The sequence below is a fragment of the Tinamus guttatus genome, unplaced genomic scaffold (assembly GCF_059628265.1).
Source record: "Tinamus guttatus ecotype Peru unplaced genomic scaffold, ASM5962826v1 Tinamus_guttatus_pri_ptg000008l, whole genome shotgun sequence".
NCBI lineage: Eukaryota > Metazoa > Chordata > Aves > Tinamiformes > Tinamidae > Tinamus > Tinamus guttatus.
The window spans coordinates 1,414,249-1,431,071 of record NW_028288542.1 but is presented as its reverse complement, the minus strand read 5'-3'; the positions used below and the strand labels follow the sequence as shown (position 1 = coordinate 1,431,071).

The 16,823-nt window shown below is 37.9% G+C and overlaps 1 protein-coding gene across 7 annotated transcripts in view; it reads left to right on the top strand.

Moving 5' to 3' along the window:
- The window catches only part of DMD (dystrophin), a 1,078,552-nt gene that overhangs the window by 755,900 nt on the left and 305,829 nt on the right, over nucleotides 1-16,823 (top strand). For all 7 annotated transcript variants that reach the window (XM_088521823.1, XM_088521851.1, XM_088521829.1 and 4 more), the window contains one exon: nucleotides 6,055-6,290. In XM_088521823.1, coding sequence (XP_088377949.1) covers nucleotides 6,055-6,290 — 236 coding nt within the window. The remainder of the gene's footprint in view (nucleotides 1-6,054; nucleotides 6,291-16,823) is intronic.

Sequence of the window (16,823 nt, the reverse complement as noted above, 5' to 3'; positions counted from 1 at the left end):
CAAGTAGTCGAGTTCACAAACAGTATGATTTATTCAAATGCAACATTTACAAAGCAGGTTTCGGATGTCAGTACCGGAAATTCTCTACTAGAGCGTGGGATTTTTTGCTAGCTCTGATGTACAAATGTGCAATCATCACTCACCCCAGAAGATGGGAGAGGGCTCTCAGTCTCGAGTCTCCTCAGGCAGCGTCCCAGCGCGAGGGGAGGGAAGGGGGATCAGCCTGTCGACTGACCCAGGAGTTACGATGGTTTCTTCCCTCCCGACTTTTCATCCTTAGTTCACCTTTTATACTTTTCTTTACATTCAGGTGGAGCTTGAGTGACTAGAGTCATACTTAATATTGTTATTGATTGGTGAAAAAGTTTCTCGCTTTCATTTAAAGGTACAGTCAACCGAAAATCTAGAGCGCATGCTCAGTGAGGGGTGGTCGTACCTCGGAGGCGGGTAACTTTTGGGATGGAAGTATGGTTTTCACATTATAATGAGCAAAGTTCAAGCAAAGTTCATCATTTGCCACCATTGCTGGCTCAGCACCGGACTTGTTATCGTATATCTCTCATTAGACAGCCACTGTGCGGCTTATCAGCAGCCCAGCACAGGGAGTGCAACAGAGTTTGGCCGCGGAGCCTTCACCCCGCTCCATCCTCCGTTACTCCCTTTTGCAGCTGCGAGGAGGGCAAATTGCGTTGCCCAGGGAACCGTGGAGGAGCAGAGTCCGTGCGTACCAACCATCCTGGAAGTGGCAACTGTGTAGCACCCCAAGCAGGCCTCTGTAATGCCAGAGCTGTGTTAGGCCCTAGTTTTCCTCTCAGTTCCTGCTTTCAAACAATTCTTCCACAAACACTCCTTCCACAACAAAAAAGTTGAAAATCGGAAAATGGAAAGCAAACTAGCATTTTTGAGAGGTCATTAGCTATTAGATCTGACTAATGAAAGGAGCTGACAGATTTTGACCCAGTTTATAAATTCCTATGGTTTTGGGGGGCTACCACTCCACGATTTTTAAGAAACTTTGGAAAAGCAGCCTTGGTAGACATCTTAGAAATATTTAGAAAATCTCTTATTGCATTTATTTCCCTAAAGACTTTTCAGGTCTTTACCTGAGACTTTACCTTGCTTTTGTCATTTGTATAGGCTGAATTGAATACTTGAAATTTTGAGTGATGGCTATTCCTTTTTGTGCAGGATTTACCAGCCTTCGGTGCGGATTAAATTCAGTTGGGGCCATAGGATGAAATTTCCCAAGCAAAGGCTGAGCTAACTGTATCGGCAGAGACTTTGTGAGAGCTGAACACTGTTTGCTTTTAGTTTTTTGGAAGTAGGAGGAGACAGCAAAGAGGGCTCTTGACCTTGAAGAGAGTCAAAAGAAATTTTTTTTTTCTTTTCATAAGTTAGGCTGCTGTCTGAGAAAATGCTTGTAACAATGAGCCAAAAAATCTCTTTGGTTTTGTTTTCTGCTTAGTTGAAAGAGGAAGGACTTTTTGCACATTTATTCCGAGGTAAACAATGTAGGATTAAATTAAACCTAAATCTCGTTATCTTTTCATCATAGTTGAACCAACGCTCTGAGTCTATGCTCAGACCAAAATGCGTGGATGCTAGCAAATGCCGGGCAAATGCCACTGATGAGTAGAGTGGAAATCCCATGCAGTTTGAAAGAATATAGCCTTTTCTTGTGTGAATTCATGTCCTTTGTATGTACTTTTCCTTGGGTGGCAGACGGATTTTTAATATCCAGTTCAAAGAAAAGCAAGCAAAAAACACGTAAAACACAAATACATGTGTTGTTTTTTACCAAACACCGTTAAAACTGCCAAAAGCAAGCAAAGTATCTTAAAATATGCAAAAAAAAAAAGTTTTTTTTTCATTATTGATTTCTAGCTAGTAGTGTTTGTTGTATGTTTTTCCTCTTTCACAATAGCCTCCTGACAGTAAATATTTAACAACTGTAACCAAGGCCTGGCAGGTAAGCAGCAAGCAACATGGCAGGAGAAAACTGAATGCAGTTGTGAGGATCTTGATGTTTATTCTGTGGCCCTCTGATTTCATTTTAATTCTGTGTAGAACAATGAAGGGAAAGCAGGAGATGGCTGATGCTTTGGGTTTTTGCTGTTTTACTGATAGCTATAGTAGGTACAGAGTCAACAGTACCTTTTTTTTTTTTTTTTTTGGAATGCTGCCATTCTTTTCTGGCTTCAGTGTACATTAACCACAGCAAGTGGTTCCAAGTGAACCCTCAAGTGAATCCACTAACAGAATAGTTCCCATTTGTATGGAATATGATGTTCCTTTTGCCTGAAAGGAGCACTAGGTAGTTTTCCTTCCTTCCTCATTGTTCTGCAGATCTTAACACATTATTCTCTTCTTCATCAACTTTTCTCCCTGATTTGGTTTGTTTTATATATTACCTTTAAAAGTGACCCTAGGTTGTCACCCATGTGGACAAGACCCACATTTTGGGAGGGAGAAAAAGAGGGGGTGAAGTCTGGGTGCAGACCTTTGAACCACACACCTGCAGCCTCTGAACCATTGGTTAGGGCTCAGCGGGTTGATGTAATGAGCCAAGTCCCTGCCAAAGGACACAAATTCAGCCCTTTCTGGCAGGTGGTGAACAGCAGGTTCATTACATGACCTTTGGATCACCATGTGATCTGCCCGTAGCCCTGTGCTAAAAGCTGAGGGGAAAATAGCATAAAAGAGCTAAAGGGCCAAGAGCCCTTTCCTAGGAGTGGCATCTCTCTGCGTTGTTTGCATTGAGGAATAGAGCAGGGGTGGAAAAACCTAGAGTAACTGCAGTCGAGATGAAAGAAAACCTGATGAATATAGATGGCTAGTTATTCACACATGTGTGTAAAACGTTATAAAAATGAAATAAAGTGGGGAGGAGAAGAAAAGAGATGCTTATCTGTTTTGATTGGAGCATTAAAAAGTGCCACTCTTTGATCACAGAATCATAGAATGGTTGAGGTTGGAAGGCGCCTCTAGAGATCATCTAGTCCAACCCCCCTGCTCCAGCAGGGACACCTAGAGCACGTGGCACAGGGCGGCATCCAGGCGGGTTTTGAAGATCTCCAGAGAAGGAGACTCCACAACCTCTCTGGGCAGCCTGTTCCAGTGCTCTGTCACCCTCACAGGAACTTCGTGTCAGCCAGGACTCCCAAATCCCTCTCTGCAGAGCTGCTTTCCAGCAGGTCAGCCCCTAATCTGTACTGGTGCCTGGGGTTATCTCTGCCCATTAGATCACCTAAAATACTCCATCGTAGTGATATCATGTAAAATACTCCATCATAGCCAACGGTGTAATCTTACCAGAAAAACCTTACAAAACCTCCATTTTCTTATCTGTTTCTGTGATTTTTGATCAAAAACTTGCTTTAACAGCCTTTTCAAAGAATTATTTTATTTCATCATTTTTCACAGATAAGTGCTGTTAAAGCACAGGAAGGAGACGTACAAGGACTCCATTTCAGAAATATGATAAATACATGGGTTGGCAGATACATACATTTATTTGTAATGTATGTAATTAAGACCAGCGCTAACAACAGCTGAGTCTAAATGACTCTGGCTAAATAGCGTATGTATTAATTGATTTGTAAATTGTTTGTAATCATTTAGTTTTTTTAATGATGACAGAAAACTGTAGTGCATTTACAGTGCCAGTCACTGAGATGCTTGTGCACAGCTTTCTCCTTTTCTGCAGTGCTGGATGGGGTCACTGATTCCCCAATGAAGTAATGCAAACCTTTTCTCCTCAGTGAGTAGCTGCTCAATTTCTTGGCAAAATCAGTTAATGTTTTAAGTCGCTATAGCCAAGCTGTTGAACCTTCATGTGGTACTTGGGTATTCAGACTTCCCACCTATCCTGCTTAATGGCATGAATGCAAATGGAGAAAGTGGTCGAGGGTCTCTTGTTGAAGCATTTGAAAGCCAAAGCAGTTACTGTATGGAGCATATGCAGTGCTGCTTTGGAAGCCGGTCTGACCTGCAGACAATACTGCATGCACATTTTTCTGTACTTTATAAACAGCATGGAAGAAAAGAAAAACATTGCTTTGTTGTTTGTAAAGATTTATATTTAGTTTTCAGCAACTATGTTTTCCAGTTCAGTGTTCAAAAATTGATAGTCTGCTCATACAGTTAGCAACCCACACAGCTTCATTTCACCTCTTCTGATTCTTTTATTTTTTGTTGTTGGTTTTGTGGTTAAGGCAGTTGATTCAGATAAGGATTCTGTAGCTACCCTAGAAAGTAGTCATTTAGACTCTGCCTTTTCTCTTCTAACGATGTAGCATTCTTCTAGCAATTTTACAGTGATGCAACTTCATGTGTTCTTTTATTTCTCTAGGTTTAGTATTTTTCCTCTCATTTTCCTTTCTTCTCTTTCTTGTTTTTAAAAAATGGGGAAAAAAATCACCATTCCTTGAAGCCAAGCCATATTGTGCACACTACATCTTCAAAAATATGTTGTGCAAATGAAATTTTCAAATCTGCAGTCTTGCAGTAAGGTTTTTGGCTCTTTTTGCCTTCCTAATTTGCTGTTACATTAGCAACTTGAGCTGTTAATTGCCTTTGTATGATTAACTAGAGGGAGAAAAAAAAAAAAGCCCAACTGTTTGTGGCCATCTATTTGTAAATGACAAATCAAGATGTAAAAACCAATCTTGAAATTTTAAATGATCTCTATTTATATGGCTCTTCCTGCACTTGAAATTATCTGTGACAACTCTCATCACTGTGGATGCCAGGATGCATCTCAGTCTCTTCCACTGCAAGCAATGAATTCATGAACTGATTTCTTTAAACCTAACCACTAGGCGAAGGAGGAGTAAAAAGAAGAAGCTGTGAAGCTATTTTGTGCAAAGAGAAAGGGGAAATTTCGTTAATAGCCTGTCAAGTAAGATCCTACAATACGTTACTCTTAGTTTTCTGTTATGACTCTTCCAAGGAATGTCAGTTGATATTTTCTGTTTTTTTCTGTTTTTCTTGGAGTTAGAGAAGTAAAATCAGCTTTTGTGAGCAGGTCCACTTCTTGCAGATCAACAGTGTTTAATTTGTCTTTTTATTTTTTTACTTATTGAAAGCTTTGCATTTGGTAGTAACTCTTTTTTGATAAGAACCTGGTGAACTGTTCCTCTTATCAGTACAACTGCTGCCCTAAAACTGGCCTCTTTGCTCCCTAAATCCTGTTTGCTCTTAATGGGTGTATATATGTGCCACTTGAGGCAACTCAGTTCCGATACCGACTGTTTTTCTGCTGTCTTTTCATGTAAAACAAACTGTCCAGAAATTGCTATACTCATCAACTGTTCCTAGCTGTTAGCCTGCATGGTTGGGTCTGATCCTGATCGTGCTCAAGTGAGAAAATATTTACTCGAGGAAATTTTCCTCCTGAAAGGAGATAAAGAACTTAATGCTATTCAGTGCTGAAGAACAAGAAGCAAGAACCTGCCAAGGGTGAATTTCATGCTGTGCCAGCTCCCATATCAACTACAGGGCCTAGGGGAAATATTTGGTGGTAAGTGAGAACATTATTGTCAGTGAGGCAAATTCATAGATACAGAGTGACTGGAGACTGGAAGAAATGTTTTTCTAGGCACATGGGTATACTGTGATGCAGTAGGTATTAGAGTCGCGTTATTTCAGTCTGCCTCCAAGCCTCAAGACACATTCAACCAACACTGCTATTATGTCTTGGAAGATGACTAGCAAAACTAGTCTTCATTTTTGTATAGCAAAACTTCCGTGACCTTGAGTAAGATGTTTTTGTTATGCTGAGATAGCTTTGCTAGTATTTACTAGGGCCCTGTGATGTTTTGAAGGTTGAATCTGAGTATGTTGAGTGATGAATGGTAAATGTGTGCTACAATAGAAATATTATGGAGAAATGAGTTAGTATGTTCTTTTAGTGTTAATTTCTATATTTCAAGCAGATATAACATCGAAACAAGGAAGTTATTTCTGTGTTGTCCTTTTTACTGCCTAAATTCTGTTATGGAAATAAATATTATAGTCGATTTATTCAGTAATTTTAGCATTTTTTTCTTTCAGTAACTTCTGGTCAAACTGTTGCTGTGGATACACAACCGAGGGTAACCAGGGAAACTACCCTCTCCAGAGCAGAAATGCCATCGTCGGTGCTCCTGGAGGTTCCCGCCTTGGCCGACTTCAACAAGGCCTGGGCAGAGCTCACCGACTGGCTCTCTCGCCTGGAGCGAGAGCGGAAAGCTCAGAGAGTGGCGGTGGGCGATCTGGATGACATCAACGACATGATCATCAAACAAAAGGTAGGAGAAACACTGATTTTTTGGACTTATTAAAAAAAAGGAAAAAAGAAAAAAGGCCTTATCATCTTTGTTCTGAGTTAAATCGTTTCCACAAGGAAAGTGCAGGAGAGATGATAGGCTGCAATATATATAGTGGCTATTTCAGCCATTTTATTTTATAAATAGAGTTATTAGATTAAAAGATAACTATTTAGATTAAATATTAAGATAACTAATAGAAAAAAAAGATATTTCATATTTTTGTGATACCAATCTAGATCTTTTTATCTTTCTGTTACTTTCTGTTGCCTGCTTCACAATAGTAGTCAAGGCAAAGGAGAAAGAAGGAATTGGATAGGATGCTGCAGGTTGGAAAGAGGGAAGATGCACTGTTTTGTACATTTCTTATGCTATTTCTGTAATAACTTTATGAGAGGCTTATATCCTAATGCTGTTGGGTGTTGAAAAGCTTCTCAGTCCTCTTTAAAAAAAAAAAAAAACAGCTCATTAATCCAAGTGTTTTGTCAGCAAAGCTGCATCAGTATTGCTTATCATTGAAAACACACAAAAAATATGGAAATATATGTGCAAGCACAAAAAAACCCTAAACTTTAACTGCAACAACTCAGTAGCAATAAAAGCAATTTGTTATTATACAGCTTGAAAGTAATTACCTGTCTTCTAGATTTAACATTGCTCAATGTAAAAGATTTGGCTTGCCTGTGCAAAACTTTTCAGTGTTAAATTTCCATTCATTTCAGTTCTAAACTGAATTTAAGACTCTCTATTATAAAATATTCTGCTTCCACCTTCCAGTATAGAGTGTGATTTATTGTAAGGAAGATGCTGTCATTCTTTCAGTGTGATTAAAGTAAAAAGAAATGGAGGGACAATGGACAAACTCACATAGTATTTATGTCAAATGGTTTTATAGGAAGGTCTGCTTAAAATATGCAAACGACTAGTAGAACTTATTCTTCTAGTTTTCTTATATATATGTGTGTGTGTATATATATATATATATATATACTTATATATATATATATTTGGCTTCCTTTACCTTCTAGATTAGTACAAGGTATGTTTCATTCTGATGAAGGATCGTGGTGGTGGTCAGGAAAAAACCTTAGCTCCCTTCCTCCCATAGATCTTCTTACAAGAAATTCCAACTTATAAATGAAATTTAATTATTAGCTCTCGAGAATGACAGTTTCAATTAATGTTTCCAATAATGTTTCACGTGCTTTAAAACAAACAGTTTCATGTCTATGTTTCGTCTTGGCTGAAAGCTAAAATATTTCAGGCGATCTGAGCCAGTGCTGTTGGGGTCTTCTCTCGCCCCTGTTCCTGGCCAAGTAGCCCTGTCTCTGTTCTTCACCCCATGCTGAGCTGGTACCTAGACCAGAAGGAGAACATTTTCTTGTTGCGTTTATCTCCCGAGCTCGCTGTGCAACAGAATCTGACATTTCATATGTCCTCTGATGAAACAGAAGAATCAGATGCCTAAATATAGCCTGGGCTCTGTGACCTGGCTCTCAGTCCTCTCATGATCAGTAAGGCGCTGCTTAATGCATGAAAATGAATGTCATGAAAATCTGATTCCGCTTCTAAATCTATGGCTGGATTATTAGATGACGTTAAGAAACAGCTAGGATTTTCAAAGCTGACAACTAATTTCAGGTTTCCGAAAAAAAAAAATCTCCTATTAAAGCAAAAATTGGCAGCACAATGTAAGGTGACAAAGTTGGGCTTGCTGTGGCACCTGGCTGGACTTCGGTATTCTGAAAAACCAGGCCAGAGATGGTCTAAGGTGGAAGACCAGTATTAGTGCTTACCTGCCAAAATCTGTATATTCTGTAAAACACTAAAGTCAAACGTCTTTTGTGGTTGTGGTTTAAAAGCCCTGGCTCATTGAGGTTTTAATGCTGTCTTTAATTTTTGTTTCCATTATATTTCTTTCCAAAGAGACAGCTATATTTTTAATTGCAAATAGAAATGTTAAAGCAAATGCTTTAAAGACAAAGAAATCCCATATCCTAGCAATACATGTAACAGGACATTTTCCAAGCCATCTGGATAAAAAGAACTAACCTTAAACTTCGCTTTTTTTTCAGAGGAGCACATAATGTTATTGGAGTTAACTCTGGGGGCATTTTGGCTAGGTTCGTTTCATTCCCATTGTGTCACAAGATCCCAGTCACTAACTATCTTATTTTTCCTCCATACAAATTGAAGACATCATTAGCCTCCACTTGAACTTTGCTTAGAAGCGATCACAGGGAACTGGAACTCTTGTGTGGATGCCCAGGACAAGGAAGTAGCATGCATAAAGGTTAACTGTGGGGAGAAACAAAACAGAAAAGATAGCTATTTAAAAAATCTTGGCTTAGCATCAGCTCTTTCACTGAAGAAAGAATACAATTTAAATTCTGCCAGGCAGTGCAAATACTATGTAGTGGAAGCACACTAACAGTACCATAATGGCCATTCATTTCCATCGATCTGTAGCTAATTTTTAATCAAGTATGAGTGAGTGGAATGTCAATATATTTCTCGCATATAAATGTGCTGTGTATTTTTGCCATCTACAAATGTATAAACATATTACTATATTCTGTATCATTAAGCTAAACAGCCTGAAGAAGTTGTAGTAAAGAAGTTTAATATTACCATTAGTGTCACCCATGTCTTCATTAGAAGAACATTACTGCACTGCTTGAAAGACTCTTGAGAGACTTTGTACCATTTGATCCTCAAAGAAACTGAAGGGAGGTAGGCTTAAGAAAGAGACTTATATGAAATTTTATGTACATAACCTTCATCTACAAGTAAAACTGAGTGAAAATAATAAGCCAAAATATAGGTAGTTGAGAGACATGTCAGAAGGAAGTTTGCACTGTTTTCATTTCTCTGTCCTGATTTCAGAGCAATCAAGATATTTTATATTCCAAGGCAAAAGAAAAAATTACATGGATATAGAGACAGGATACATTTTGATATATTATATTAAAAAAGGGTCATCTCTTTACTTAATATATCAGCAAACCTCTACTTAGAAACTCTGCTTTGGCATCCTTATGTTTTGAGGAAAATGAACAATGGGAATAGTCAGATTTCAGCCATGACCAAAGCTGGAACTCACTTAACTGTACTATTAAAGGGGAAAAAAAAATATCATGATGTCCTTAAATTTTGAATTCTGCCCATGGTGGTTTTTTTGCATTTCCTGAGGCACACTGTCCATGCAAACTTTTGGTAATACACATAACTGAAGGCATGGCTATCAGCTGTACTCGAATAAAACTGATTTTCTTGCAAAAAGAATTATTATTAATGTTTTTAAGCACAGTTTTACATCTCTACTTTTACCTATGTGTCTACCTTTACTGTACACATAATCTGGTTTTAAGATCTAGTCTGGACCCTGCACTGATGCACCGCAAAGTAGTGAGTATGTAGCAAAGAGACTTCAGACAAGCTAGTCTCTGAGACTTTGAAGCAGAGAAGGGAAAAAGATACTTCTAGGTAGTGATTTATGTCATCCAAAAATATTCAGGTAATTTATTTCTCCTCAATGAATTTGTCACTATTCAAAAAGTAGACTTGAGCTTCTGCCAGTTAGAGATGTAAGCAAAATAGGAGTGAAGAGGCTGTTTTCACTATTAATTACTGAATTGATTTTTTCAATAGCTGAGTATCTTGGATAGTGAAATAACTGTTAAAGAAAAGCATTGATTTATAAGCTGTGCAGTTGGTAGACATTAAATGAAAGAGTGGGCTTAATTCATGCTCCTCTTGTTTGAAAACTTTTTACCTATCCTTTGCCATGGTTACATGCAATCTGTTTTAGTACACAACTTTACAACTGTACGTGCATTTAGTATGCAACCTCCAAACTAATATTTTAATTGATTAAGAGAATAGGAAGTTTTCTGTCCAAACTGTTTTCTAACACAAATTTTTGTACTGTGTTTTTTCATAAAGCTGATTGTAATAGGCAGATGACATATATATCTGAAAAACAGTAATCTTGCAATTTGGAAGAACTGCGTTTTTTTTTCTTTTCAGAATTAGAATTGTTTTTTTTTTGTATCCCTCTCCCATTAGTAGAATTTCCTGCGAGTGATGGATTTTATTCAAAGTTTTCAGTTTTGAAGTGTGCGCTCCTTGTGTGTTACATAATAAGGATAGGTAGGTCAACCAAGAAGCGTATACATTAAAAGAAAACTTAATACAAGTTCTAGGGCCAATTCTAACAGCATAATTTCATGTTAAATGAGATAGTTAAGACTGAATACTACGGCAGGGCAACTAAGGCACAGTGATAACATTTCTGAGTTATCTGTTAGTTTTTAGCCAATAAATTTGGTGTTTTTTTCCTTTTCACATATCGAAATTTCCTGTGAAAATTCAGGTGAAAATTAATTCCCTTCACTTTTTTTTTTTTTTTTTTAGTATTTTAGTATAAAAGAATGATTCTAGGTTGTATATATAATATTTATCTGTATGTTAATATCAAAATTTCCAAGGCTATATTGTGTTTTTACTGAAGCACCTGTAATTGCTAAATTACAGTTTGTAGTTCTGTATTGGGAGGTTTAAAACAGAATACTCTAAGTTACCTCATGTTGAATGAAAACCTGTAGTTAGAGCCCCAGATACTTAGTATTGAAAGTATCAGCTATAGATAAGACAAAATCCCGAATCTTTTGGCAACTATATCTAAAGTTCTACAATGGAATGAAATAGATGCATAATAGCAATGTGTAAATGAAAAGATGAACATAACACATCTTCAGGTAATATGCTCTCAAAAAGTATTATACACTGGAGATGAAGGATATATATAGGATATATACAGGATTTATATATATAGGATCTGTAGGATCTTTTATATCCATCTAAACACAAACCTGGGACCGTTCCCTGCGATGGACACGTTCCCATGGCAGGGCAGGAGCCGGTGCTGATACTGCAGCATGGGGAGAGTTCCCTGGCGCCCTGTGCACTGTGTCTGCGAGCAGAGCTCGGTAGGTGCCTGTATCCCCACAGCTGAGAGGCTGTGGAAAACCACCCTGCCACCAGGATGGCTTTCACCTCGGGAAATGGCTGGCTGAGGCTACAGGAGTCATCGTTTTATGCATCGTTCAGGTGTTATTGTCATTCGTTTCAACATGGAGTATCTACCAAAAATCTTATTTTTGATTGTGCCATACTGTTAAGACTTTTGGATTAATAATTCTAATTTATGAGAAGTACTGGGAGGGTGGTTTCTCTGTTTGAAGCGAATAAAATGCTAATAACCAAAATACTAATAACCAAATAGAGAACCAAATCTATTTAATGTATATTACATTTATATATAATAAAACCTTAAAAAGAACAACAACAACAAAATACTACAGAAAGCTACATGGCTTGTAGCCTGAAAGATTTTAGGTTCTTTCATGGAATAGAGGAAAATGAAAAATGTCTGCCAGCCTTTAAGCTTATTTGGAAATGGTAGAAAATACAGCAGGATGCTCTAGAGGGAGTAAAAATCTGAGTCTTTAAAGGGGAATAGAAAGAAAAAAAAATGAATCTGAAAATTGGACCTCTAGGGTTACAGAATGCATGTCAGGAGACACATTTTTTGCTATTTGTAAGCCATAAAGACAGATGATATTTTAAAATAGCTTGGCCAGCTGATTATGGTGAGTTAGAGTGTGTATTTGTTTTCTGAAACAATATAAAAGCTGTCTAAACACTATCTTTTGGAGTTTGATTAACACCCACTTATTTATTTCTCTATAATATTTATCACTAGGAGGTGCGTAAAAAAATAAAATTGCCTCCAAGGGTTGTCTGATTCTAAACTTATTGAAGTAACGGAGATGATACTTTCATCACTTCCTAATTGTTTTTCAGTCAGGCTGTAAATCATCAGTCTGAAACAAACAAACAAATACACTTAATACTACAATTGTGCCTAAAGATAGCTTTCTTCTGGTTGCTTTTATTGGCCTATTGTGAAATAAATTGATTTTTTTTCCATTTTCTGCCAAATAAGCTTCCAGGAAAAGATTAATTATCATGCTTGGTACAACTGGCATCCTGTTAGGTTCAGCAGGCAAAGGACAGAGTGTAGGAACTCATTTTGAATTACACTTCTATATTGATTACTAGAAGTAGGCACTTTTTTCCTGGGTTGCCTTTTTCAATATCGATTATATTTTTCTATATTTCTTAAAATTGACTTATCCTGTGAGTAAGAATGATCTAAACCATCAAAAGTGGACCTTACTGGACCCTACTCTTCTTTTTTATTTTTTATTTTTCCCAATTGAACATGGTATTTCGTGTTGTCTGCGTTCCAGTGGTACGCACAGCTCAGGCCCAGTGTGTTGGACCCCCTCACAGACGTAGCACAGGTATGGAGAGGCTGCCTAGAGTTACAGGGGGGAATGTGGGGAAATCCTTGTAGGCAGAAGGTGTAGGGGCTGGAGCACTTCATGTAGGAAGAAAGCCTGAGAGATCTGGGCTTGCTCAGCCTGGAGAAGCGAGGCCTCAGGGAGGTCTTTACAGATGTCACAGCTAACTGATAGGGGGAGATGGGCCCTTCCCAAGGGTGCGAGGATGGAGCATGAGAGGCAGCAGAGCCAGGTTGCAGCAAGGGGAATTCTGAGTAAGCATTAGAAGAAAAACAGTGTTGATGATGAGCGCAGCAAAACCCTGGAACAGGCTGTTTGGAGAAAACGTGGAGTCTTCATCCTTGGAGTTAGCCAACAGTTGGTTGAAGAGGGCCTTGGAATTTGGCCCCATTTAAGGGCCCTTCAAAGCTAAATTATTCTGTGATTATTTATAAATTTTATTTACCAAATCTAGGATTCTGTGCCATATACCTTGACAATGGAGCAGACTTCAAAGGAAGGGAAACATAGCTTTATGCCACCTTTCCACCCTCATCCTCCTCCAGCTCTGATTTGTTCCAAGGGCTGGCGCAGTCATTAATTCGAAATAATAGTGAAGATCCGTTAGGGCATGTAAGTTCCAAAATAAATACTCTTTTTTTTTTTTCTTTTTACTGTTTGTTAATACACAGTGTCAGCAGTGGTAACAAGAAAGACTGGGAGTGAATTTGTTTTTAGTCAGAATTTGCAAGAAATATAAAGTAGAGTTTTTTTCTAACTAGTGATGCAATCTATAAAATTCTAATCCAGTTGTAATCATGGAATGCAAATTAAAGCTAGAGGGACCAATTGTATATTCACTCTGTTTATGTGTGAGGACAGGGAGCTGTTCTTAGAGAAGTAAGTTTTCCTCATCAGAAAAATAAAAACATCGAGTCCCAACAGAGCTTCCTAATGAAGCTGATCTTGAAACATATTTCTTTTATGTGCGAAAATAAAATGATCCCAGAATTTTAAGTGAAAAAATCGCTGTCTGAAAATGTACCCATTTGGCTCCTTAGTATGCCAAAGGGTACTCTGATAACTTCTATAAACACTGCTGACTAATAATATAGATTTGGAGTAATGCTGGCAGATGGGCATTTACATCCTGAGGTCGAGCAGCCATAAGTGCCATTACCATCCATTTCTTCATGAAGGGACTATTAAAAAAAAAGAAAAATCAATAGCTTTTTAAAGTTTTGGGCTGTGTCAGCTACCTAGATTTTGGTGACTTAGCTTCTATTGCAGTAACACAAATCTTTCTTTCTTTCTTTCTATCTATCTATCTATCTATCTATGTTTCTTTTCTCAGTAGAATATTAATATTTTGCACTTGGAGGCATTCTCATCAAGCATTCCCATTTGATTTATATGGATATATTGTTTTATAACATTTGTGAAGTCATTGAAATTATTATGTGCTGGCATTTTAAAGAAAACAGAAGAAAGTAGACACACAGGTGAAATTAGCTGGATTCATGTATCTAACTCACTAAGTCTCCTAATAAATATGTAAATTTTATGCTAGGTAGAAGTGTTTAAAAGTGAAAGCACCATAAGACCATCACACCAAACAAGACATAAAGGTGTGTTTGTTCTCAGCGAGCCAAGGGGTCTAGCATATTAGTCTCCGTTCCCTAGTTCTGCCTGTCTTCTATCAAAGTACATGTTGTCAGTAGTTGGATAAACACTAAGTTCTTGTGATTGCTAGAAGAGAGAGAGGGAGGGAGACATTGAATGTCCTGGTAAGTGGCATCTGGCGGGATTGTGCAGAGGGAACACTGAGCTTTGGGTTTGCCTGGTCTTCCTGCGCTTGCCCCACCAGCCCTTCTCACCTTTCTGGAAGGCTGCTATCCCCCTTGGCCCGTCACTCCACCAGGATATCCTGCTTTGGTTTCCACCAAATGTAGTTTTGCCATCCTGGAAATAAGGACAAAATGTTTGGTTTTGGTTACGCCTCCAGGAAGTCTTCAGCTTGCTGTAGGGGAAGAGATGGATCTCTGGTTGTACTAGATTTCTTTTTGCTTGTTTTTCTCACTTGACACTGCGTTAAACACTTTCCATGCTTTTCCAGTGTTTTTTCACATATGACTGTAATCCCTGAGGACCACAGTCTTGAAAATGTGTGTCCATTTCTATACGTGTCTGCCATTACGATTTCTACTTAAAATTGTTAAGATAAAAAAAAAAAAAAAAAAGGCGGGGGGGAGTGCAATGTTACTTCAGTTTGCAGGGTGCCAGATTGCAAACCGAAGTAACAACTATGGCTAGTATGATTAACTGACTGAACAGAAAATTGCATATTAGGTGTTGATACATGTAGGATTTAGATGCATTAGTGTGTAAAAAAAAAAAAAAGGTAAATTCTAAAAAGTTATTAGTTGCATATAGAGGAATTGCTAACTCTAGCAGACCAGAAGACTGGTGTAGCCAACAAACTAACTCTTCACCCTTCGTGGCTTATTTTTAGTATTTGGTCAGTATGACTGGGTCAGTAGTATTGGCTGGTGGTGGGTAATTGTATTTCTAGATTCTTGAGATCATTTAAGGTGAACTTTGTAGCTACTGCCACCTAATTAAAAGAGGAAAAATTGTGAAGCTGTGTCTTAGGCTATTTTAATGTGTATACTTATACTGTGGAACCTGGAAAGGTATGGTGTAGTCTGTGTTTGTAAATGGTATTTTTCATACTTTCAGCTATTGCAAATGCAAAGATGAGAAAAAGAATTGTCAGAAGTAGAAAGGAAAATGCAAATTTAATGTAAAAGATAACATTCTGTAAGATATTTTTTCATCAGATATTTATGTCAGACAATAGCTAATTTTCTATGTTAATGATGAACAATATGTTGAAGAAATAGCCAAATGTTTTTTTTTCTTTCTTCTGCTAAAATGTACTCAGTGTGTGGGGTTGTATGTTTTTGTTTTGTTTGCTATAAAGCAATTCCTCATTCACAACTGCAAAAACAAACTCCCCAACATTCAGATCTGCAGACAACAAATTTACAACGTAAACAGAATATTAATTTTGCAGGTTACTGCATGCTTCAGTGAAATCCAGGAAAATGGATAAGTACGCATTGAACTTGAAATATGAAAGTAATTCCCTTAAAAGCTGTAAGACCATAATTTTTCCTCAAGTAAAACATTAAAGCATTTTTATGAATTGAAACAAAGAATTCGACACTTTACACAATCAAATTCTAAAGGAGGACTATATTTATCAAAACAGAACAAAAACAAAAACCACTTTTTTTGTAGCATATATGGCCACTTCACATTACTCCAACCTATCACCCATCTCTGTTGGTAGCTGGTAACAGATCAGTTCCCAGAAACGGGTTCTGCTGCTTTGGCGGTCGGTTGCTCTCATTGAGCTGCAGTATCAATTTAACGTATCGCTGTGGCACCTGTAACGTCGATGCTCTTCATGCTCATATGAAAGATTTTGTGCAGCCTAATGTGAGTTTTGTATATAGAGGTGTCATCACCCCAGCCTGATCCCAACTTTTTGTCATGGTTCATCATGAGTCCATCAGATGCTCCAGGTGAACTGATGAGTTGTTGGAAGTTACACTAGGGTCCATACAGTGCAGATATTGCATCTAGCTACTGTATTTCCTTAAGAACAAGTGTTCTTGGTAATGCCTGTCGCCAATAGGCAAGCAGATTCAGCTGCTGGGGTTGCATGCTGCTCACAGAAGTACAGCTGGAGAGAAGAAAATGCTTAGCCTTTTTTTTTTTCCTTGCAGGATTAATATTATTTCCAACTAGAAATACCAGATAAGGACAGGAAGACATTTAGGGTGACAGCGTATGAGTTGTACCTGATCCACTCACCGACAAGCAAAAATATTAATGATTGCTGGTCATTTTCATGCGTTTAAATCACTAGGCAAAAGAATGGTGTAACTATCCCAACATCCAGTGTTAAATTGTCCAGTAAGTTTTTTTTACTGATGTCAAATCTTAATTTATAAATTTAAATCTTGGTTTATAATAAATGCCTTTGGTCCTTAGTGCTCCTTCAGTAGATTTGCTTTTTAAAGAAGGAGATATCTACTGAAGTACAAGTTAGTTCTTAGAGATGCTGGAGAGATGATGAAACCTGAGCGAACTGAGG